This window comes from Scyliorhinus canicula, chromosome 2 (assembly GCF_902713615.1).
Source record: "Scyliorhinus canicula chromosome 2, sScyCan1.1, whole genome shotgun sequence".
NCBI classification, from domain to species: Eukaryota; Metazoa; Chordata; class Chondrichthyes; order Carcharhiniformes; family Scyliorhinidae; genus Scyliorhinus; species Scyliorhinus canicula.
Window position 1 is genome coordinate 2599001 of NC_052147.1, and position 26178 is coordinate 2625178.

Below are 26178 nucleotides of genomic sequence, written 5' to 3' on the forward strand. Positions count from 1 at the left end.
GGAAGATCCCACCGAATGTCTCTAACCTCCTGCAGCAATACATTTACATCCCACTGTGTGAAGAATGCTCTCCTGGGTTTGCTTGAACTGATTTAGCTCCAAACATAGAACATAGAACAGTACAGCACAGAACAGGCCCTTCGGCCCTCGATGTTGTGCCGAGCAATGATCACCCTACTCAAACCCACGTATCCACCCTATACCCGTAACCCAATAACCCCACCCCCCTTAACCTTACTTTTTAGGACACTACGGGCAATTTAGCATGGCCAATCCACCTAACCCGCACATCTTTGGACTATGGGAGGAAACCGGAGCACCCGGAGGAAACCCACGCACACACGGGGAGGACATGCAGACTCCGCACAGACAGTGACCCAGCCGGGAACTGAACCTGGGACCCTGGAGCTGTGAAGCATTTATGCTAACCACCATGCTACCGTACTGCCCCTTGGCTACAGTCCAAAGACGTGCGGGTTAGGTGGATTGGCAATGTTAAACTGCCCTTAGGTTAGGTGGGGTTACTGGGTTACGGGGATGGGGTGGAGGTGTGGGCTTAAGTGGGTGCTCTTTCCAAGGGCCAGTGCAGACTCGATGGACCGAATGGCCTCTTTCTGCACTAAATTTTATGATTGCTGTGGATTCTCCTATTGGAGGCTAGAGGCATCCTACTGACCCTGTCAATCCTCTTCATTATATTCAACATCTTTCCACTCATTCAGGTTACAAGCAGAAGTGGATGAAGTTGTTGGGATGAAGAGAGATGTTACTGCTGAAGACATTGGCAGATTGCAGTACCTAAATCAGGTATAGTCTCTGATTGGATTCACTGCATTTTTTGGCCTCAGACATGTTTTTGATTGGACCGATGCACATAGGACAAGCTTTCCTTTTGGAACAGGTGGAGACCCTTCAGCCCCTTGAGCCTGCTACACAATTCAATTAGATCATGACTAATCTGTACTTCAACTCTGTTCACCCACATTTGCCCCATACCCCCTCGATTCCCTCACCCAACAAAATTCTATTGATATGTTTTGGAAGGCCCGCTTTGACAATGTTAGAAATGGAGGTCCCTTTAAGAGTAAACATGGACTGGCGCAGTGGGTTAGCACTGCTGCCTCACGGCGCCAAGATCCCGGGTTTGATCCCGGCTCTGGGTCACTGTCCGTGTGGAGTTTGCACATTCTCCCCGTGTCTGCGTGGGTTTCGCCCCCACAACCCAAAGTAGGAAGATGTGTTGGGCATTTTGAAAAACTTGAGGATAGACAAGTCCCCCGGGCCTGACGGGATATATCCAAGGATTCTATGGGAAGCAAGAAATGGAAATTGCAGAGCCGTTGGCAATGATCTTTTCATCCTCACTGTCAACAGGGGTGGTACCAGGGGATTGGAGAGTGGCGAATGTCGTGCCCCTGTTCAAAAAAGGGAATAGGGATAACCCTGGGACTTACAGGCCAGTTAGTCTTACTTCAGTGGTAGGCAAAATAATGGAAAGGGTACTGAGGGATAGGATTTCTGAGCATCTGGAAAGACACTGCTTGATTAGGGATAGTCAGCACAGATTTGTGAAGGGTAGGTCTTGCCTTACAAGTTTTATTGACTTCTTTGAGGAGGTGACCAAGCATGTGGATTAAGGTAAAGCAGTGGATGTAGTGTACATGGATTTTAGTAAGGCATTTGATAAGGTTCCCCATGGTAGGCTTATGCAGAAAGTAAGGAGGCATGGGATAGTGGGAAATTTGGCCAGTTGGATAACGAACTGGCTCACCGATAGAAGTCAGAGAGTGGTGGTGGATGGCAAATATTCAGCCTGGAGCCCAGTTACCAGTGACGTACCGCAGGGATCAGTTCTGGGTCCTCTGCTGTTTGTGATTTTCATTAATGACTTGGATGAGGGAGTTGAAGGGCGGGTCAGTAAATTTGCAGATGATACGAAGATTGTTGGATTTGTGGATAGTGAGGAGGGCTGTTGTCGGCTGCAAAGAGACATAGGATGTAGAGCTGGGCTGAGAAGTGGCAAATGGAGTTTAACCCTGACAAGTGTGAGGTTGTCCATTTTGGAAGGACAAATATGAATGCGGAATACGGGGTTAACGGTAGGGTTCTTGACAATGTAGAGGAGCAGAGAGATCTTGGGGTCTATGTTCATAGATCTTTGAAAGTTGCCACTCAAGTGGATAGAGCTGTGAAGAAGGCCTATGGTGTGCTAGCGTTCATTAGCAGAGGGATTGAATTTAAGAGCCGTGAGGTGATGATGCAGCTGTACAAACCTTGGTACAGCCACATTTGGAGTACTGTGTGCAGTTCTGGTCGCCTCATTTTAGGAAGGATGTGGAAGCTTTGGAAAAGGTGCAAAGGAGATTTACCAGGACGTTGCCTGGAATGGAGAGTAGGTCTTACGAGGAAAGGTTGAGGGTGATAGGCCTTTTCTCATTAGAACGGAGAAGAATGAGGGGCGACTTGATAGAGGTTTATAAGATGATCAGGGGAATAGATAGACAGTCAGAGACTTTTTCCCCGGGTGGAACAAACCATTACAAGGGGACATAAATTTAAGGTAAATGGTGGAAGATATAGGGGGGATGTTAGAGGTAGGTTCTTTACCCAGAGAGTAGTGGGGGCATGGAATGCACTGCCTGTGGAAGTAGTTGAGTCGGAAAAATTAGGGACCGTCAAGCGGCTGTTGGATAGGTACATGGATTATGGTAGAATAATGGAGTGTAGATTACTTTGTTCTTAAGGGCAGCACGGTAGCACAGTGGTTAGCACAATTGCTTCACAGCTCCAGGGTCCCAGGTTCGATTCCGGCTTGGGTCACTGTCTGTGTGGAGTCTGCACATCCTCCACGTGTGTGCGTGAGATTCCTCCGGGTGCTCCGGTTTCCTCCCACAGTCCAAAGCTGTGCAGGTTGGGTGGATTGGCCGTGATAAATTGCCCTTAGTGTCCAAAATTCTATGATCTATGATTAACCCAGGACAAAAGTTCGGCACAACATCGAGGGCCGAAGGGCCTGTTCTGTGCTGTATTTCTCTATGTTCTATGTTCTATGAGCAGGGTAGGTGGATTGGCCACGCTAAATTGCCCCTTAATTGGAAAAAATGAATTAGGTACTCTAAATTTATTTTTTAAAAAGAGTAAACATGGACGAGCTTCAGAGTGAGGCAAGTTGCTCAGGAAGGCTGTACTTACCAGCTGGGTTTTCACCAGCTAGGGGGGGTTGCTTCTGGGCAGCAGGAAGACGATCCAAAAGGGAAGAGTGAAAACTGGTACTTGTCCTGAACTAGAGGAACAGTGAAAGTTGCCATTGTCCCCGAGGTAGGCTGCTGTCTGCTTTAGAGAGAGAGAGTTGACTGGTGGTGATTTAACCTGAGGGTCACCATACCTCAGGCAAGGTTGAGAAGGTGGGGTCTTCATGGATAATCTCAGCTGATACGGGAATTGAACCCGCGCTGTTGGCGTCCTTCCACATCACAAACCAGCTGTCCAGCCAACTGAGTTAACCAACCCCCTCATATAACAGTGAAACAGTTCTGAATCACAGAATGTCTTCTGCTGCCTGATTCAGTGAATGGATATCCACCTGTTTTCCCAACATCCACAACCTTTTGAAGGATTCCATGTTTCCAATATTCTTTGTGTGAAGAATTGCTCCCTGATATCAACCATGATTCCTCCACACAATAAATAATTTCTCTCTATCGAGGCTATCAAATTCCTTTAACATTCTTAAAGCCTTGAATACATCACCCCTCAACCTTGTAAACTCAGGGAAATAAACCCTCTCTTCATAATTTAACCCTCTAAGGCCTGATATCTTCCTGATGAATCTGAGTTGCATCCGCTCCAGGTCATTGTATCCTTCCGGAGCTGCGATTTCCAAAACTCCAGAGGGCAAATGGGCAAGGCTCCGTCCAGCTGAAACATCACTTCCTTTTCTGGGAAGGTTAACGTTCTATTCTTCTTCTGGTCTCTGCCATTATTCTCTGAACCACGGCTGTGGGTTATGATTGGTAACTGCAGGGTGAGGAGGCAGGGTCTGAGCCTACTTCAGCCAGAATGGAGATTGAGCTGCACTAATCTGATCCACATGCTCGCTGCTGAGTAACGTGGGCTAACAGGCCTCCAACGTACTGTTAGCCTTTTCGATCACTTATTGGACCCATTTTTAGTGCCTGGACAGCAAAATCCCTCTGCTCCCCCACATCCCAAACACTCCCTCCATGAAGAAAATATCCTCAAGAAAAATATTCTTTGTTTTCATTGTATCCAAAGTGGGTGATCGTGCTCTTCCCCAGACTGATTCCATGAGGCAAGATTTTGCACTTGCACCTTTACAGCACCTTTAATGTAGTAAAATATCCCATGGCATTTCACAGGTGCATTGTCACACAAACTTTGACAACAAGCAGCGTACGACCATATAAGGACAGTTAATCAAAAGCTTGGTCAAGGTTCTACAGCCACGATTGTATTGAATGGCAAAGCAGGCTCAATTGGCCTTGTCGTCTACTCCTGTTCCTATTCTGTTCTTGTGTACAGAGTGTATGAAAGGAGTGAGGGAGAGGTAGGGAGCTGGAGAGTAGGGAATTTTAGAGCTTAGGTTTCAGGAAGATGACTGCACAGCCATCAATGGCGGAAAGTCGGGGATGCACAGCAGGGTGGAATTATAAGTGCCGTTCTCATGTCGGAGCTGACAGAGATGGGGAGGGGATAGATAGCTATGTGGAGGATTGGGTTAAGGGAGCAGGAGGTGAGTTTCCTGGATAAGATGAGCTTGGAGTGGGCATTTGGTGAGATAGGAGAAAAACTAAATAATTTAAAGGCAATGGCAAGAGAGTTATCCTTAGAGAAATTGGCCAAGTGGGCTAGAGGAACGGAAGGCAGAGGCAGCTGATCAGATGGTCTTTGTAGTGATCGTTGTATTTGCATGTACAGAAGGGGTTAATGTGTAATCAGAAGATCACTAGAGGGCAGCACTGACGGGTATAAAAGCCAGGCGCAGGCTGTTCCTCTCCCTTCTTTTGCTTGGACTGTAACGAGATCAGGAGCACATAGACTTAGCTCAGAGTGATTATTGTAATCAAACATAGATACTGTATTTAGATCTTGAAACATTTCTACAGGTATTGATCTTAAAGTAAAGCACTCACACAGTTCTTAATTTAGTTACTCAATAAACCTTTCAATACCTCTGGACGACTTTGAGTCTTTGTCATCAAGATACAGAAAACCTCCAGCAACAGGATGGAGTAACGCATGTTACGCCCAGTAGTGTAACCAAACATACTCTGAGAGAGTAGCAAAAGAGTCTTCAGTTAGAATTTTACAGTGACTGGAAAGTACGGTGTGCAAGATTGGGTGGCTTGGTGGGTCAGTGTCCCCTTTGCCAAAGCCACCACTGTCAGGGGCAGGGAAGGTGTCAGGTGTCTTGCTTACTGTCACAGCTGTCAAAAATGCTCATATTTTAGTTTGTATTTAGTACTTTTGCTGTTCTGACGAAGGGCGTGAATCATTGATTTTTGCAGAGGGAATGCAACATTTTGTAACAGACCAAAGAAGGTGGTGAGTTGCTAAATTGCAGGTGGTATAGTTAACGGGACGGACCACGTTTGTCAATTGCTTCTGAAACGCCAAGCTGGACAGAGTTCAGTTTGCTCTAAAAGGACTCTTTCCGTCTCAAAAGGCTTTGTACCAATTCCTCACTTGTCTCATTGGCAGGTGGTTCCCAAGGGACGTTGTGAGTTTGCCAGGTGAACCCTGTTGGGGGTGCTTCCTTTTTGTGCATCCTATGCTCAAGGAAGAGCACCCCCAATGTCATATCCCTAATCCCAGTCCCCCAACCCCCCTTTCCAGGGCTACCAGCTTGGCCCTTGCAGAAATTCCGCACCCCCCCACTCAGAGTCCAATCAGGCTCAAGCAACGATTCACTTCAGGAACTGGCTATAGTCCCAGCAATGGCGGCCGCTTTCAAGGGCCCGACTGGAACTAGAGAGCTCCCAGCATTTGATTGGCCAACTGCTCAGAACATAAGAACATAAGAACTAGGAGCAGGAGTCGGCCATCTGGCCCCTCGAGCCTGCTCCGCCATTCAATGAGATCATGGCTGATCTTATGTGGACTCAGCTCCACTTTCCGGCCCGAACACCATAACCCTTAATCCCTTTATTCTTCAGAAAACTATCTATCTTTACCTTAGAAACATTTAATGAAGGAGGTGGGCCTTTCTCCCCGTTAAGTCAAGTAAAGGCCCAGCGTCTATCAAATCAGCTTTGTGTTTAGCCCAAGGAAAGTTGAGCTTTTACACCGGGGAACATAACCATCGCCTCCACGTAAAGTTCCACTCTTCGTGACAAAGGAATCCTTGAGGTCCTCGCACTTATTGTTGGAGGTAAAGATGGAGCAGATGGGGAGAAGTGTTTAAGAAGACAGTTTGTCTTCTGAATAAGTTGCAGTTATATTTGCATTCCAGGGTCATCATGAACAGAAGACCGTTTTAGCAGAGGAGAACAGAACATGACAAAGTTCAGGAGGTTGAGCCAGAAAGAGTCAAGTCTGCGTGCCTTTGATTTAAGGGAGTGGAGATCACTGTCCTATTCCCTCGTTTAAGTCAATAATATATATGGTGAAAACTGAGGCCCCAGAAGCCTGAAAAACACATCCAAGTCACCAATCACAGAACAAACATTTTCTCTCCACATTCTGTCTCCTGCTTCACAACTAATCAACAGCCCATGTCACAAAGTTATCCCAAATTCTATGCACGTTTACCTCTTGCTAATAATCTCTTGCGCAGTACAGCTTTCTCTACATCATCCCATCAAACACTCCCAGGACAGGTACAGCACGGGGTTAGATACAGAGTAAAGCTCCCTCTACACTGTCCCCATCAAACACTCCCAGGACAGGTACAGCACAGGGTTAGATACAGAGTAAAGTTCTCTCTACACTGTCCCCATCAAACACTCCCAGGACAGGTACAGCACGGGGTTAGATACAGAGTAAAGCTCCCTCTACATTGTCCCCATCAAACACTCCCAGGACAGGTACAGCACGGGGTTAGACACAGAGTAAAGCTCCCTCTACACTGTCCCCATCAAACACTCCCAGGACAGGTACAGCACGGGGTTAGATACAGAGTAAAGCTCCCTCTACACTGTCCCCATCAAACACTCCCAGGACAGGTACAGCACGGGGTTAGATACAGAGTAAAGCTCCCTCTACACTGTCCCCATCAAACACTCCCAGGACAGGTACAGCACGGGGTTAGACACAGAGTGAAACTCCTTTCACACCACCCACCGAATAATTCTAATATACCTCCGACTGCGTACCATTAACCGCTTGGTCACTGTGACAAATGGTTTGGTGCTGTGCCCCCCAGCTGGCATTGATTGGTATGGACAATATCCTACAGGCTACATTCACCAGAATGTTACTGCTGGTTATTATTCCAACAGTGAAGGTGATGATGAAAAGATCCTCCTTTTATTACAGGTACTGAAGGAAACTCTGCGTCTGTACCCCCCAGCACCGGGAACAAGCCGCTGGATTCCGCAGGACATGGTCATTGAAGGAATAAAGATCCCGGGAAGAGTTTCTGTTATTGTAAGTTATTTATTGGAATAGTATCTATTCCTGCTTATGTTTTGTAGATAATGGCGTCGATTTGTGGAAGCAGAGAATAGTTACAACACAAATAGGAGATTATTGTGTCCATTATTGCTGGCTCTCTGACACACAGACTCATCTTGGCCTGCTCCCCCACCCTCTCCCCGTAGCCCTGCAATTTAGTTTTTGCTTCACAATATTATCCAATTGTCTTTTGAAAGCCACAATTGGCTTTACCTACACCACACTGTCAGGGAGTACATGCCAGATCCTAGCCACTGGCTGCGGAATGAAGATTTTCCTTGTTTCGTCTTTGATCTCTTTGCTAATCACCTTAAATCTGTGGTGTCCTCTGGTTCTCGATTCTCTCACCATTGGGAACTATTGAATGTTGGGACCCCTCATGATTTTGAATACCTTCATCGAATCTCCTCTCAACCTTCCCTTCTTCAAGGAGAACAGGTCCACCTTCTGCAATATACCCGTGTGATTGAAGCTTCTCATTCAGCCCATTTATATCAATGTCTTTGCACAATCTCTGACACCTTCACATATCTTTCCAAAGATATGGGGCTGGATTCTCCGCACCCCGACGCCAAAATCGCGGCCGACGAGGGGGCGGAGAATCCATTTCCCCGCATCGGGACCGGTGCGGTTCCCCGATTCTGTGGGCTCCGAAAAGCAGCATACTCAGAGGATCTACCTGGGGTTATTGCTGAAGGCCTGCTCCACCATTCTCCGCCTCAGACTGGCTGACGTACTGACGGCGTGGATCTAATGGAGTCCAGCCGGTCAGCAAACTAGCGTGGTCCGCGGCCGCCCTGGTTGTGGGAGGGCCGATCGGAGGGCAGGGAGTCCTTATACAGGGCCGGGAAATGTTTGTTCAGGCGGTCAGGGTCCGGCGGGCAGCCGATCGGGGGGGGGGGTTTATTTTCAGGGTCCAGCTCTGCGGTCTGAGTCCGCCATGGAGTGCGGAGTGGCCGCTGGAGACCATCACTGAGCACATGCACAGCCTCCGACCCGGAAGTGCGGGGCCCGTATCTGCAGCAAAAGCTGCTAGATTTACGCCGGATCCCTGCCAGCGCCCTGCAGGGCGAGGAATATCTGGCCCTTTCAACTGGCGTGAAAGTCAACAGTTCTGATGCCGTCGTGGGGCCATAATCCCAAAAACAGAGGGCGCGATTCTCCCAAAACGGGAGAAATCGTAAGGCTGGCATCAAACCCGGGCGGGTTTGACGCCAGCGCGCCCCTTCCCGACCGGGAACCGATTCTGGTCCCCGGTCGGGGCTAGCAGCCCGACGCCGTAAGCTCCGGCATCACGGCCTTAACGAATTTCGTTAAGCCCGCTTGCCGGAGTTAGCGCCGGCTGACGCGTCATATGACGTTAGCCGCGCATGCGCGGATTGGAAGACTCCAACCCACGCATGCGCGGATGATGTCATCGCGTATTTGCGCGAAACCCGCGCATGCGCGGGCCGGGATGCCCCTCAGCCGCCCCGCGAATGGATACTGCGGGGCGGCGGAAGGAGAAATAGTGCGCGGGCATCGGGCCCGCTGCCCGTGATCGGTGCCCACCGATCGCGGGCCCATGGCACCCTTGGCACGGCCGTGGTACTGCCGTGCCAATCGGTGCCATGGTTATAAAAAGCGAGTTGTTCCCGCCGTTTTTACGAACGGCCAGACCAGGTGTGTTTGCCGTTCGTAAAAACAGCGGCCCATCTATCAGCTGTGAATCGCTGCCGGCCGTAAAAAAACGGCGGCAGCGATTCGTGTCGGGAGTTGGGCGGGGGGGGGGGGGGGGGGGGAGAATAGCGGGAGGGCGGGAAAAATGTCGGGAAGGCCCTCCCGCTATTCTCCGACCCGTCGTGGGGGGGCGGAGAATCGCGCCCAGAGAATCCAGCCCATGGTATCCAGATTTAGACACAATTCTCCAGTTGAGCTCAAACCTGTACAGGTTCATCTTAACTTCCTTATTGTTGTACTTCATGCCTCTACTTAGAAAGCCTGGAATCCTGTGCACATACAATAGGCTGTGGGGGAATTAAAAGGTAGTCCATTTTTGGGTGGATTATAATTAAGGTGTCGAATAAAAATTAAATAGTCAGGGTAAAATGTGATAAATAATCATTATCACAGTGCAGATCATCAAGTCTGCACTGACCCTCTGATAGAGTACTCTGCCTGGGCCGAAACCACACCCTATCCCCGTGATCCCACCTAGGGGCAATTTAGCATGGCCAATCCACCTAACCTGCACACCTTTGGACTGTGGGAGGAAACCGGAGCACCCGGGGGAAACCCACGCAGACACGGGGAGAACGTGCAGACTCCACACAGAGAGTGACCCAAGCCGGGAATCGAACCTGGGACCCTGGAGCTGTCAGGCAGCTAACCACTGTGGCACTGTGCTGCCCTTTAGATGTATAAGGACATGAAGTGTGTGGGGTAGAATATATAATACGATAGTGCATGGGCTGTGGAAGGTGTTTATCCTGGGGAGGGCAGTTTACATCCGATTACTTTTGAAGTTAGAAGTTGGAAATGAAGCAAGGGGCATGAAGAAAGTATTATCACAATATAGTAAAGAACATGAGAACATAAGAACTAGGAGCAGGAGTCGGCCATCTGGCCCCTCGAGCCTGCTCCGCCATTCAATGAGATCATGGCTGATCTTTTGTGGACTCAGCTCCACTTTCCGGCCCGAACACCATAACCCTTAATCCCTTTATTCTTCAAAAAACTATCTATCTTTACCTTAAAAACATTTAACGAAGGAGCCTCAACTGCATCACTGGGCAAGGAATTCCATAGATTCACAACCCTTTGGGTGAAGAAGTTCCTCCTAAACTCAGTCCTAAATCTAATTCTCCTTATTTTGAGGCTATGCCCCCTAGTTCTGCTTTCACCCGCCAGTGGAAACAACCTGCCCGCATCTATCCTATCTATTCCCTTCATAATTTTATATGGTTCTATAAGATCCCCCTCATCCTTCTAAATTCCAACGAGTACAGTCCCAGTCTACTCAACCACTCCTCGTAATCCAACCCGTTCAGCTCTGGGATTAACCTAGTGAATCTCCTCTGCACACCCTCCAGCGCCAGTACGTCCTTTCTCAGGTAAGGAGACCAAAACTGAATACAATACTCCAGGTGTGGCCTCACTAACACCTTATACAATTGCAGCATAACCTCCCTAGTCTTAAACTCCATCCCTCTAGCATTGAAGGACAAAACTCCATTTGCCTTCTTAATCACCTGTTGCACCTGTAAACCAACTTTCTGTGACTCATGCACTAGCACACCCAGGTCTCTCTGCACAGCAGTATGTTTTAATATTTAAATAATAATCCCTTTTGCTATTATTCCTAACAAAACCTTAGTGTCATCTGCAAACTTGGACACATTTCCCTTGATCCCCAACTCCAAATCATCTATGTAAATTGTGAACAATTGTGGGCCCAACACTGATCCCTGAGGGACACCACTAGCTACTGATTGCCAACCAGAGAAACACCCATTAATCCCCACTCTTTGCTTTCTATTAATTAACTAATCCTCTATCCATGCTACTACTTTACCCTTAATGCCATGCATCTTTATCTTATGCAGCAACCTTTTGTGTGGCACCTTGTCAGTGGCTTTCTGGAAATCCAGATATACCACATCCATCGGCTCCCCGTTATCTACTGCACTGGTAATGTCCTCAAAAAATTCCACTAAATTAGTTAGGCATGACCTGCCCTTTATGAACCCATGCTGCGTCTGCCCAATGGGACAATTTCTATCCCGATGCCTCGCTATTTCTTCCTTGATGATAGAAAAAGCTGTTAACCAATTCTCTTGAATTTGAAACATGCAGGATTGCTTGCTGTTAGGGACTTTGTCCTTCCTCTTTTTTTTATATTTTTCCAATTAAGGGGCAATTTAGCATGGCCAATCCCCCTAGCCTGCACATCTTTGGGTTGTGGGGGTGAGACCCACACAGACACTGGGAGAATGGGGGGCGGGGGGGGGGGAAGGAGGGGTGAGGACCTTGATGTCCAGCACCCCCCCCCCCCCCCCCCCCGTCCGGGCCCTCTCCCGTTGGTCGTGGGCCAACTTCTGTGGAGATACAGAGGGGACATTGTTAACCGCACGCATGGTTACCCGTGAGGGGGGAGGGGTGTGGGGGTTGTGGGAAGGGACTTGGGGAGATGGGCCATATAGCGGAAGGGATGGGGATTATTTGGGGGGGGTATGTTGGGGGGATGTTGGGAGTCCAGTGCAAACTCACCGGAGTGACCCGGTGGAGGTCATTGGCCTTGTGTGGCAGTGGGTGCCGATCCGCCTGCACACGCCCCCTGAGCTAACGGCCGCTGCCACTTCCTCCCAGGCAGTGGTGGCTGCCCTGTGGCTGATTCTCCTGGACCCTTGGGGTAACAGGGCATCCCGTCTGGTCTTCCCAGGTCGGTGTCACCAAAGCGCGGGGCTGGTCTCCATGACGACACGGCTGCGAGCGGAGTGTGGTTGGCTGTTCAGGAACGGTTTAAACACCGCTGTCATTTGTTAGCTGGGGCTGGGAGCGTGGTCCTGACGAATCAGCCAGCAAACCATAATTAGCAGCATGAATCCTGTGGGGCCTCGTTAAGTGGCCAATTAACATTTTCCCGTGGCATTTGCCGCTCACTACCACACTTAGAAAGCTTTCCATTAAATCGTGTCCATAGAGTTTCACAGCACAGAAAGATCTTTGCTCACCTGTGGAAAAATGGGATCGTCAACACACAGAAGGTTTCTCCTGTAATGTTGCCACAGACAGTTGCCACTATGTAAAGAGTAACCCCAGCACACATTTCCCCGGTCTATCGGTGTCGGATAGCTTCGGGAATAATCGGAGGAGGCCCGGAAGGGAGTCAAAATCCTACAATAGGTTTCCAAACTACTCTCCCGCTAGTCTTCTTTCTGCACGCGAGAACTGAACTTGGTGATTGAAAAATGCCTTCCCTTTATCAATGGCCTGTGTGGAGAGGAGCTGCTTTAGAGTTGCCTGATTTCAGAATGCCTCTTTACTGAGAGTCACTATCTGGTATTATCTCAGTTCCAGGTTAGTGCTTCAAACCGAGTTAGACTGGTTAGAAACAGTGTTTATTCACTCACGCACTAACACAGGATATTTATTTCTAGTTCAATACCTACGTCATGGGTCGAATGGACAAGTTTTTTGACGACCCTCTGACCTTTGACCCTGAACGATTCAACCCAAATGCTCAGAAGTAAGTTTTGCCATATTTCATACGGCAGTGACGTCACCTCAAATATACTCACGTGAGCGCTTCCTGCAAGTGTGAAATGCACGACAGAAATCCAAGTCTTCCTTTCACTATAGCAAGTTGTGAAATTCAATTCAGTAAATTTGTTGTTTTGTCTAAGATTAATTTGTGAGGCTCAATGTCCAATAGTTATTATACAGCGAACACACTGATTCTGATTGTTTATAGACACTAACACTGATTCTGATTGTTTATAGACACTAACACTGATTCTGATTGTTTATAGACACTAACACTGATTCTGATTGTTTATAGACACTAACACTGATTCTGATTGTTTATAGACACTAACACTGATTCTGATTGTTTATAGACACTAACACACTGATTCTGATTGTTTATAGACACTAACAAACTGATTCTGATTGTTTATAGACACTAACACACTGATTCTGATTGTTTATAGACACTAACACTGATTCTGATTGTTTATAGACACTAACCCACTGATTCTGATTGTTTATAGACACTAACAAACTGATTCTGATTGTTTATAGACACTAACAAACTGATTCTGATTGTTTATAGACACTAACAAACTGATTCTGATTGTTTATAGACACTAACCCACTGATTCTGATTGTTTATAGACACTAACAAACTGATTCTGATTGTTTATAGACACTAACAAACTGATCTGATTGTCTATAGACACTAACACACTGATTCTGATTGTTTCCAGACACTAACACACTGATTCTGATTGTTTCCAGACACTAACACACTGATTCTGATTGTTTATAGACACTAACACTGATTCAGATTGTTTATAGACACTAACCCACTGATTCTGATTGTTTATAGACACTAACACTGATTCTGATTGTTTATAGACACTAACACTGATTCTGATTGTTTATAGACACTAACACACTGATTCTGATTGTTTCCAGACACTAACACACTGATTCTGATTGTTTATAGACACTAACACTGATTCTGATTGTTTCCAGACCCTGACACACTGATTCTGATTGTTTATAGACACTAACACACTGATTCTGATTGTTTATAGACACTAACACTGATTCTGATTGTTTATAGACACTAACACTGATTCTGATTGTTTATAGACACTAACACTGATTCTGATTGTTTATAGACACTAACACTGATTCTGATTGTTTATAGACACTAACACTGATTCTGATTGTTTATAGACACTAACACTGATTCTGATTGTTTATAGACACTAACACACTGATTCTGATTGTTTATAGACACTAACAAACTGATTCTGATTGTTTATAGACACTAACACACTGATTCTGATTGTTTATAGACACTAACACTGATTCTGATTGTTTATAGACACTAACCCACTGATTCTGATTGTTTATAGACACTAACAAACTGATTCTGATTGTTTATAGACACTAACAAACTGATTCTGATTGTTTATAGACACTAACAAACTGATTCTGATTGTTTATAGACACTAACCCACTGATTCTGATTGTTTATAGACACTAACAAACTGATTCTGATTGTTTATAGACACTAACAAACTGATCTGATTGTCTATAGACACTAACACACTGATTCTGATTGTTTCCAGACACTAACACACTGATTCTGATTGTTTCCAGACACTAACACACTGATTCTGATTGTTTATAGACACTAACACTGATTCTGATTGTTTATAGACACTAACCCACTGATTCTGATTGTTTATAGACACTAACACTGATTCTGATTGTTTATAGACACTAACACTGATTCTGATTGTTTATAGACACTAACACACTGATTCTGATTGTTTCCAGACACTAACACACTGATTCTGATTGTTTATAGACACTAACACTGATTCTGATTGTTTCCAGACCCTGACACACTGATTCTGATTGTTTATAGACACTAACACACTGATTCTGATTGTTTATAGACACTAACACTGATTCTGATTGTTTATAGACACTAACACTGATTCTGATTGTTTATAGACACGAACACTGATTCTGATTGTTTATAGACACTAACACTGATTCTGATTGTTTATAGACACTAACACACTGATTCTGATTGTTTATAGACACTAACACACTGATTCTGATTGTTTATAGACACTAACACACTGATTCTGATTGTTTCCAGACACTAACTCACTGATTCTGATTGTTTTCAGAAACTAACACACTGTTACTGAGTTTTTCCAGACCCTGACACACTGATTCTGATTGTTTCCAGACCCTGAAACACTGATTCTGATTGTTTCCAGACCCTGACACACTGGTTCTGATTGTTTATAGACACTAACCCACTGATTCTGATTGTTTCCAGACACTAACACACTGTTACTGATTGTTTATAGACACTAACACACTGATTCTGATTGTTTATAGACACTAACACACTGATTCTGATTGTTTATAGACACTAACACACTGATTCTGATTGTTTATAGACACTAACACTGATTCTGATTGTTTATAGACACTAACACACTGATTCTGATTGTTTATACACACTAACCCACTGATTCTGATTGTTTCCAGACACTAACACACTGTTACTGATTGTTTATAGACACTAACACACTGATTCTGATTGTTTATAGACACTAACACTGATTCTGATTGTTTATAGACACTAACACACCGATTCTGATTGTTTATAGACACTAACACACTGATTCTGATTGTTTATAGACACTAATACACTGATTCTGATTGTTTATAGACACTAACACACCGATTCTGATTGTTTATAGACACTAACACACTGATTCTGATTGTTTATAGACACTAACACACTGATTCTGATTGTTTATAGACACTAACACACTGATTCTGATTGTTTATCGACACTAACACACTGATTCTGATTGTTTATAGACACTAACATACTGATTCTGATTGTTTATAGACACTAACACACTGATTCTGATTGTTTATAGACACTAACACTGATTCTGATTGTTTCCAGACACTAACACACTGATTCTGATTGTTTATAGACACTAACACACTGATTCTGATTGTTTATCGACACTAACACACTGATTCTGATTGTTTATAGACACTAACACTGATTCTGATTGTTTCCAGACACTAACACACTGATTCTGATTGTTTATACACACTAACACACTGATTCTGATTGTTTATAGACACTAACACACTGATTCTGATTGTTTATAGACACTAACACTGATTCTGATTGTTTCCAGACACTAACACACTGATTCTGATTGTTTATAGACACTAACACACTGATTCTGATTGTTTATTGACACTAACACACTGATTCTGATTGTTTATAGACACTAACACACTGATTCTGATTGTTTATAGACACTAACACTGATTCTGATTGTTTATAGACACTAACACTGATTCTGATTGTTTCCAGACACTAACAAACTGATTCTGATTGTTTATAGACACTAACCCACTGATTCTGATTGTTTATAGACACTAACACTGATTCTGATTGTTTATAGACACTAACACTGATTCTGATTGTTTATAGACACTAACACTGATTCTGATTGTTTATAGACACTAACACTGATTCTGATTGTTTATAGACACTAACACACTGATTCTGATTGTTTCCAGACACTAACAAACTGATTCTGATTGTTTCCAGACACTAACAAACTGATTCTGATTGTTTATAGACACTAACCCACTGATTCTGATTGTTTCCAGACACTAACAAACTGATTCTGATTGTTTATAGACACTAACAAACTGATTCTGATTGTTTATAGACACTAACAAACTGATTCTGATTGTTTATAGACACTAACCCACTGATTCTGATTGTTTATAGACACTAACACTGATTCTGATTGTTTATAGACACTAACAAACTGATTCTGATTGTTTATAGACACTAACCCACTGATTCTGATTGTTTCCAGACACTAACAAACTGATTCTGATTGTTTCCAGACACTAACACACTGATTCTGATTGTTTATAGACACTAACCCACTGATTCTGATTGTTTCCAGACACTAACACACTGATTCTGATTGTTTATAGACACTAACCCATTGATTCTGATTGTTTCCAGACACTAACAAACTGATTCTGATTGTTTATAGACACTAACCCACTGATTCTGATTGTTTTCAGACACTAACACACTGATTCTGATTGTTTATAGACACTAATGCGCTGATTCTGATTGTTTATAGACACTAACACACTGATTCTGATTGTTTCCAGACACTAACACACTGATTCTGATTGTTTATAGACACTAACACACTGATTCTGATTGTTTATAGACACTAACACACTGATTCTGATTGTTTATAGACACTAACACACTGATTCTGATTGTTTATAGACACTAACACACTGATTCTGATTGTTTATAGACATTAACACTGATTCTGATTGTTTATAGACACTAACACACTGATTCTGATTGTTTATAGACACTAACACTGATTCTGATTGTTTATAGACACTAACACACTGATTCTGATTGTTTATAGACACTAACACACTGATTCTGATTGTTTATAGACACTAACACACTGATTCTGATTGTTTATACACACTAACACACTGATTCTGATTGTTTATAGACACTAACACACTGATTCTGATTGTTTATCGACACTAACACACTGATTCTGATTGTTTATAGACACTAACACACTGATTCTGATTGTTTTCAGACACTAATACACTGATTCTGATTGTTTATAGACACTAACACACTGATTCTGATTGTTTATCGACACTAACCCACTGATTCTGATTGTTTTCAGACACTAATACACTGATTCTGATTGTTTTCAGACACTAACACACTGATTCTGATTGTTTATAGACACTAATACACTGATTCTGATTGTTTTCAGACACTAACACGCTGATTCTGATTGTTTCCAGACCCTACTATTGCTATTTTCCTTTCGCCTTAGGACCACGGGCTTGCCTCGGTCAGGTATTTGCCCAGGTAATGTTAATTATACGTTATTGATAACTGATCATATTCAGAGGGTGAGCATTAACTTGTGTCCCTATTAATGGACACAGATTATAGCTGTGGTATTTGTATTAGGAGCTGTTTGCTTGTAATGTGTATCCAGAAATATATGCTTATTGAATTGTGTAAAGGTTGACTCCAGTTGCATCCTTCACCAACTAACCTTCTGGATGTACCTGAATCCATGTTTGGTTTTGGACCCGGCTTCACCATTGCTTCTCCTTGTTAATTCTTTGTTGCCCCTTTTCTCCAAACAACTGATACTACTGGACAATCTCTGCTTCAATGGAGAGGTTACCAGCACCACCACAACCACTATAAACTCCTGAGGCCTCTAATTCTCTTTGGGGAGTCAACGCTATCTGTGCATAATAGAGTCTGAGAGCAGTGTATAGAAACATAGAAAATAGGAGCAGGAGGAGGCCATTCTCCCCATCACTCTGTTGCACCATTTAATGATGATCATGGCTGATCTTAGCACCACTTCCAGGGCTGTACACACTGGATGCAGAGATAGTGTTTCCTCTGGTCTCGAACAAGGGGACAGAGTTTCAGGACACAACGTAGGCCATTTAGGACTGGAATGAGGAGAAATGTCTTCAGGTTGCTGTCTGCTGGCTCCCAGTTACTCTCTCTTCCCCAGGCTGCTGTCTGCCTGCTCCCAGTTACTCTCTCTTCCCCAGGATGCTGTCTCCCGGCTCTCAGTTACTCTCTCTTCCCCATGCTGCTGTCTCCCGGCTCCTAGTTACTCTCTCTTCCCCAGGCTGCCTGCTCCCAGTTACTCTCTCTTCCCCAGGCTGCTGTCTGCCTGCTCCCAGTTACTCTCTCTTCCCCAGGCTGCTGTCTGCCTGCTCCCAGTTACTCTCTCTTCCCCAGGCTGCCTGCTCCCAGTTACTCTCTCTTCCCCAGGCTGCTGTCTGCCTGCTCCCAGTTACTCTCTCTTCCCCAGGCTGCTGTCTGCCTGCTCCCAGTTGCTCTCTCTTCCCCAGGCTGCCTGCTCCCAGATACTCTCTCTTCCCCAGGCTGCCTGCTCCCAGTTACTCTCTCTTCCCCAGGCTGCCTGCTCCCAGTTACTCTCTCTTCCCCAGGCTGCTGTCTGCCTGCTCTCAGTTACTCTCTCTTCCCCAGGCTGCTGTCTCCCGGCTCCCAGTTACTCTCTCTTCCCCAGGCTGCCTGCTCCCAGTTACTCTCTCTTCCCCAGGCTGCCTGCTCCCAGTTACTCTCTCTTCCCCAGGCTGCCTGCTCCCAGTCACTCTCTCTTCCCCAGGCTGCCTGCTCCCAGTCACTCTCTCTTCCCCAGGCTGCTGTCTGCCTGCTCCCAGTTACTCTCTCTTCCCCAGGCTGCTGTCTGCCTGCTCCCAGTTACTCTCTCTTCCCCAGGCTGCTGTCTGCCTGCTCCCAGTTACTCTCTTCACCGATCTGGATTCTTATCAGGAAAGGTACGGAAGTTTTATACTCCTCGAGGAGTATGATTTCACAAAGGTGTCCGTAGCTGGTCTCAATTCTAAGCGTCTGTACCCATCAGTCAAAGGCAAGCTGCTTTAGCCGTTCAAACTCCAGGTATGTCTGTCCAGGCCGTTCCTGAGGGGATAGAATCCCTGATGATGAATCAGCACTAACTCTGCACACTTTTGATGTGTTGGGTCCTCTGGATCTGTGGAGACTGTGTTTACCTTAGCAGTAACACATACAGGCTACCAACACTTGAAATAGTACAACACTATTTTGTTAAGCTAGGAACTGTTGAACATACTTTCACTGTGGGTCGACACTATGTTAGATTAAACTGAAGACCTATGCCTATCCTGACCAGTCTAGACTGTTAGCACATGGTGAAGGTCTGGGCTACAAGCTGCGAGCTCTGTCCTTCTGAGAGGCTGCATCCCGAATGAGCGGGAATGCCAGTGCCCTCTGGCTTTATAGTGACCGAGCTCTAACTGGTGATTGGCTGCGGTGTTGTGTGTATTGATTGGTCTTTCAGTGTGTCAGTCAGTGTGTGTGTCTGCACCATTATATACTGATGGGTATATTATGACAACTTAAAAAGCCCTATTTGCTGCCCCATTGCTTGCTGCACTTTCCTCAGACAAGAGGAGGGTGTGAATCTCATGAGCTTCCTGTCAGATACTTTTAATGGCAAACATATAGATTATTCGTAAAATATCTTAAATGACGTTACAAACATTTCAAAATGGCCAATTCACAAAGTGCCATAATATTCAGGTTCTCTCCATACATCAAGCTGCTCTCTGAGGTGCTGCAATACAATTGTGCTGCGTGTAATATTCACCGTACATATTCAGTGTGAGTCACACAGGCCGAGGGGGGGTCCGTACAATTCCCGGTCCCTCTGTTCACTCTGGGTGACCTCCTCCCATTGCACCTCTGTTAGCCGCCCCCAGCTTCAGTCCCTCCCTCAGCACCCAATCCGGAGCTTTGACCAGTTTGCAATACTCGGTCAGGAACAATTCTTTGCACTGGAAGATGAACAAGTTTCAGGCTGATGAAAGAGCACCTTTCACCGAGTTAATATTATATAAAATATCAACCATTATAACAGAGAGTGTTATTACATAAATGTAGAGTTATACCCAGTAACTCATGGTGTGTTATTAAACAAGGGCAAGACTTGTCCAGCCATTGCGATTCACTTGACCCACCAGCACTGTACCCCCCCTCACCCCCCCCCCCCCCCCCCCCCCGCGAGTTTCTGGATAGTGTACCCCCCCCGCGGGTTTCCAGATAGTGTACCCCCCCCAGGTTTCCGGGTAGTGTACCCCCCCCCCACCCCAGGTTTCCGGGTAGTGTACCCCCCCCAGGTTTCCGGGTAGTGTACCCCCCCCAGGTTTCCGGGTAGTGTACCCCCACCCCCCCCCCCGCAGGTTTCTGGGCAGCGTGCGGTGGCTTCAATGGGAAATCTCACTTGTGTTGTTCCTTGTGTCTTAATAAAGCTCGTAGTCTCAAAGTTGGAGTAGATGCTTTATTGTGAGTTTGTTCTGTCTTCAGTGCTCAACTTACAGCTACCTCAATGCTGCCTGCCTGTGTCTTGCTACCAGTTCTCCCTTCTGTGAAGTGTGCCCTCACTTCCTGTTCCTCTGTGTTTATAGCTCTCCCGTGCTCCCTCTAGTGTTTGCTCAGTTGTATTGCATCTACACAGATCTACAATCACCACATCATTGACAAGTGACGGGAGAGTAGAATCCGGTGAACAGCGAATGAGAAACCCGGGGCTGGGGGACTGGAGAATACAGCCCAGTATACTCAGTGTTATGCTCAGCACCTGATGGTGTTTTGTGGAGTACAGGCAGCAGGGTTGTTTGGGATGGTGTTTTGTGGAGTACAGGCAGCAGGGTTGTGTTGGATGGTGTTTTGTGGAGTACAGGCAGCAGGGTTGTGTTGGATGGTGTTTTGTGGAGTACAGGCAGCAGGGTTGTTTGGGATGGTGTTTTGTGGAGTACAGGCAGCAGGGTTGTTTGGGATGGTGTTTTGTGGAGTACAGGCAGCAGGGTTGTGTTGGATGGTGTTTTGTGGAGTACAGGCAGCAGGGTTGTGTTGGATGGTGTTTTGCGGAGTACAGGCAGCAGGGTTGTTTGGGATGGTGTTTTGTGGAGTACAGGCAGCAGGGTTGTGTTGGATGGTGTTTTGCGAAGTACAGGCAGCAGGGTTGTGTTGGATGGTGTTTTGTGGAGTACAGGCAGCAGGGTTGTGTTGGATGGTGTTTTGTGGAGTACAGGCAGCAGGGTTGTGTTGGATGGTGTTTTGTGGAGTACAGGCAGCAGGGTTGTGTTGGATGGTGTTTTGTGGAGTACAGGCAGCAGGGTTGTGTTGGATGGTGTTTTGTGGAGTACAGGCAGCAGGGTTGTGTTGGAAGGTGTTTTGTGGAGTACAGGCAGCAGGGTTGTTTGGGATGGTGTTTTGTGGAGTACAGGCAGCAGGGTTGTGTTTGGGATGGTGTTTTGTGGAGTACAGGCAGCAGGGTTGTGTTGGAAGGTGTTTTGTGGAGTACAGGCAGCAGGGTTGTTTGGGATGGTGTTTTGTGGAGTACAGGCAGCAGGGTTGTGTTTGGGATGGTGTTTTGTGGAGTACAGGCAGCAGGGTTGTTTAGACCATAAGACCATAAGACCTAGGAGTGGAAGTAAGGCCATTCGGCCCATCGAGTCCACTCCGCCATTCAATCATGGCTGATGGGCATTTCAACTCCACCTACCAGCATTCTCCCCGTAGCCCTTAATTCCTCGCGACATCAAGAATTTATCTATCTCTGCCTTGAAGCCATTTAGCGTCCCGGCCTCCACTGCACTCCGCGGCAATGAATTCCACAGGCCCACCACTCTCTGGCTGAAGAAATGTCTCCGCATTTCTGTTCTGAATTTACCCCCTCTAATTCTAAGGCTGTGCCCACGGGTCCTCGTCTCCTCGCCTAACGGAAACAGTTTCTTTGCGTCCACCCTTTCTAAGCCATGTATTATCTTGTAAGTTTCTATTAGATCTCCCCTTAACCTTCTAAACTCCAATGAATACAATCCCAGGATCCTCAGCCGTTCATCATATGTTAGACCCGCCATTCCAGGGATCATCCGTGTGAATCTCCGCTGGACACGCTCCAGTGCCAGTATGTCCTTCCTGAGATGTGGGGCCCAAAACTGGACACAGTACTCCAAATGGGGCCTAACCAGAGCCTTATAAAGGCTCAGTAGCACATCGCTGCTTTTATATTCCAACCCTCTTGAGATAAATGACAACATTGCATTCGCTTTCTTAATCACAGATTCAACCTGCATGTTTACCTTTAGGGAATCCTCGACTAGCACTCCCAGATCCCTTTGTACTTTGGCATTATGAATTTTCTCACCGTTTAGAAAGTAGTCTATGCTTGGATTCTTTTTTCCAAAGTGCAAGACCTCACATTTTCTCACGTTGAATTGCATCAGCCATTTCCTGCACCACTCTCCCAAACTATCTAGATCCTTCTGTAGCCTCCCCACTTCCTCAGCACTACCTGCCTGACCACCTAACTTCGTATCATCGGCAAACTTCGCTAGAATGCCCCCAGTCCCTTCATCCAGATCATTAATATATATGGTGAACAGCTGCGGCCCCAACACTGAACCCTGTGGGACACCGCTGGTCACCGGCTGCCATTCCGAAAAAGAACCTTTTATCCCAACTCTCTGCCTTCTGTCAGACAGCCAATCCTCAACCCATGCCAGTAGCTCACCTCGAACACCATGGGCCGTCACCTTACTCAGCAGCCTCCTGTGTGGCACCTTATCAAAGGCCTTTTGGAAATCCAGATAGACAACATCCACTGGGTTTCCCTGGTCTAACCTACTTGTCACCTTCTCAAAGAATTCTAACAGGTTCGTCAGGCACGACCTCCCCTTACTAAATCCATGTTGACTTGTTCTAATCCGACCCTGCTCTTCCAAGAATTTGGGATGGTGTTTTGTGGAGTACAGGCAGCAGGGTTGTGTTTGGGACGGTGTTTTGTGGAGTACAGGCAACAGGGTTGTTTGGGATGGTGTTTTGTGGAGTACAGGCAGCAGGGTTGTGTTGGATGGTGTTTTGTGGAGTACAGGCAGCAGGGTTGTGTTGGATGGTGTTTTGTGGAGTACAGGCAGCAGGGTTGTGTTGGATGGTGTTTTGTGGAGTACAGGCAGCAGGGTTGTTTGGGATGGTGTTTTGTGGAGTACAGGCAGCAGGGTTGTGTTGGATGGTGTTTTGTGGAGTACAGGCAGCAGGGTTGTGTTGGATGGTGTTTTGCGGAGTACAGGCAGCAGGGTTGTGTTGGATGGTGTTTTGTGGAGTACAGGCAGCAGGGTTGTGTTGGATGGTGTTTTGTGGAGTACAGGCAGCAGGGTTGTGTTGGATGGTGTTTTGTGGAGTACAGGCAGCAGGACTGTGTTGGATGGTGTTTTGCGGAGTACAGGCAGCAGGGTTGTGCGTGGTGTATGATTATTATTAAGTCTGATTTTCTTTTTCAGATGGAGGCAAAAGTGATTTTGTGTAAATTCCTGCAGAGATTTGAATTCCAACTTGTGCCGGGCCAGACTTACAACATTTTGGATTCAGGAACTCTCCGCCCTCAGGATGGTGTTGTGTGCACTTTGACACCAAGGTCTGAATCATCCAAAAGACAACACATCCCTTTACCAGCAGAGAACTGAGGGAGAAAGCTTACAGGAGATCAGATCCAGGCTGCTCGCTACAGGCTGTACAACATTTCCAATCGACCTACTAGGAAGCTGCAGTTGGACTGGACTGGTCCGCAAGGAATGATTGAATCCCATGTCTTTTGTAATCATGGCACACACTATAGACTCAAAACCCGAGAGAGACCAATACAGACTCACCATTAGTGTCACTCATGTCACTAAGCAACAGCAACAGCAACCACAGAAATATATGCCGCCCATTTTCAAATCTTGCTGGCAAAGCATTGTGCAATCTTGCAGCTCCTCCAGCCTGTAATGCTCTGTTCTTCGTGATCTATCCAGCTGGTCCCACTCCCTACTCATTCCCCATTGTACTGTGATCGTTTTGTCCTTTCATGGATTTATCCGATTACTTTTTGAAAGTTCCTGGTAAATCTACTTCCGCTCCCCTTTCCGGCAGCATCTTCCAAATCACTACAACTCGCTGGGTTAAAACATTTTCCCATTCTCCACTTTGTCACTGACCTTCCCTCTATGTCCCCTTGTTACTGACCTACCTTCCAGTCGAAACACAGTAAATGTAGATAAACGTTTTAAAACAATTCTTGAATTTGAAAATCTCTGTCAAATCAAATTGGCTAAAACAAATGTTCTCTCTGAATAAGAACATAAGAACTAGGAGCAGGATCTCAGGGCCCTCAGGGTCCAAATTGCCCTTAGTGTTAGGTGGGGTTACTGGGTTATGGGGATAGGGTGGAGGTATGGGCTTGGGTAGGTTTCTCATTCCAAGAGCCGGTGCAGACTCGATGGGCCAAATGGCCTCCTTCTGCACTGTAAATTATATGAAAATCTGGCCCCTCGAGCCTGCTCCGCCATTCAATGAGATCATGGCTGATCTTTTGTGGACTCAGCTCCACTTTCCGGCCTGAACACCATAACCCTTAATCCCTTTATTCTTCAAAAAACTATCTATCTTTATCTTGAAAACATTTAATGAAGGAGCCTCAACTTCTTCACTGGGCAAGGAATTCCATAGATTCACAACCCTTTGGGTTACGAAGTTCCTCCTAAACTCAGTCCTAAATCTACTTCCCCTTATTTTGAAGCTATGCCCCCTTGTTCTGCTTTCACCCGCCAGTGGAAACAACCTGCCCGCATCTATCCTATCTATTCCCTTCATAATTTTATATGTTTCTATAAGATCACCCCATCATCCTTCTAAATTCCAACGAGTACAGTCCCAGTCTACTCAACCTCTCCTTATAATCCAACCCCTTCAGCTCTGGAATTAACCTAGTGAATCTCCTCTGCACACCCTCCAGCGCCAGTACGTCCTTTCTCAGGTAAGGAGACCAAAACTGAACACAATACTCCAGATGTGACCTCACTAACACCTTATATAGTTGCAGCGTAACCTCCCTAGTCTTAAACTTCACCCCCCTAGCAATGAAGGACAAAATTCCATTTGCCTTCTTAATCACCTGTTGCACCTATAAACCAACTTTTTGCGACTCATGCACTAGCACACCCAGGTCTCTCTGCACAGCAGCATGTTTTAATATTTTATCATTTAATCCCTTTTGCTGTTATTCCTACCAAAATGGATAACCTCACATTTGTCAACATTGTATTCCATCTGCCAGACCCTAGCCCATTCACTTAACCTATCCAAATCCCTCTGCAGACTTCCAGTATCCTCTGCACTAAATGTATCCTCTCTTTTGGATTGCACGGGAGATTTGTTTAAATGCACATTATTTCTGAATGATTTTATCAGGCTCCGCAGTTTTGGAAACTTATAGGCTCCAACTTGTGCACATGAGAATTTTCAGATTGTCCTGCAGCCTCTCAGCTGAGAGGGAGCATCACTGTTAATGATATCCCTTGGAAAAATGGGATTTACACACTGACCTTTCTCCTCAGGATCAGTACTGCTACAAGAGCCGGTTCTTTATTCTAAACATAGCACAAGTGACTGGCCTAGCTCAGATAGAACGCACCCACAGCGTTAGAGAGTTTCATTGAAATCAGAATGGTCCCTTCTACTCATATGCAATTGTTCCAGGTATTCACTATCCACCCCCCCCCCCCCTCCCCTCCCCACATCTTCCCAGCAACCCAGAGATTCTGGGCCCTTTCACTGAA

At 45.8% G+C, this 26178-nt stretch overlaps 1 protein-coding gene across 1 annotated transcript in view; it reads left to right on the forward strand.

The window, feature by feature from the left end:
- The window catches only part of LOC119979492 (cholesterol 24-hydroxylase-like), an 85755-nt gene extending 60968 nt beyond the window's left edge, over positions 1–24787 (forward strand). Inside the window, exons 11-15 of the mRNA XM_038821791.1 lie at positions 723–807; positions 7498–7608; positions 12774–12862; positions 17782–17848; positions 23863–24787. Coding sequence (XP_038677719.1) covers positions 723–807; positions 7498–7608; positions 12774–12862; positions 17782–17848; positions 23863–24045 — 535 coding nt within the window. The 3' untranslated portion in view covers positions 24046–24787. The remainder of the gene's footprint in view (positions 1–722; positions 808–7497; positions 7609–12773; positions 12863–17781; positions 17849–23862) is intronic.
- The last annotated feature ends 1391 nt before the right edge of the window (positions 24788–26178 follow it).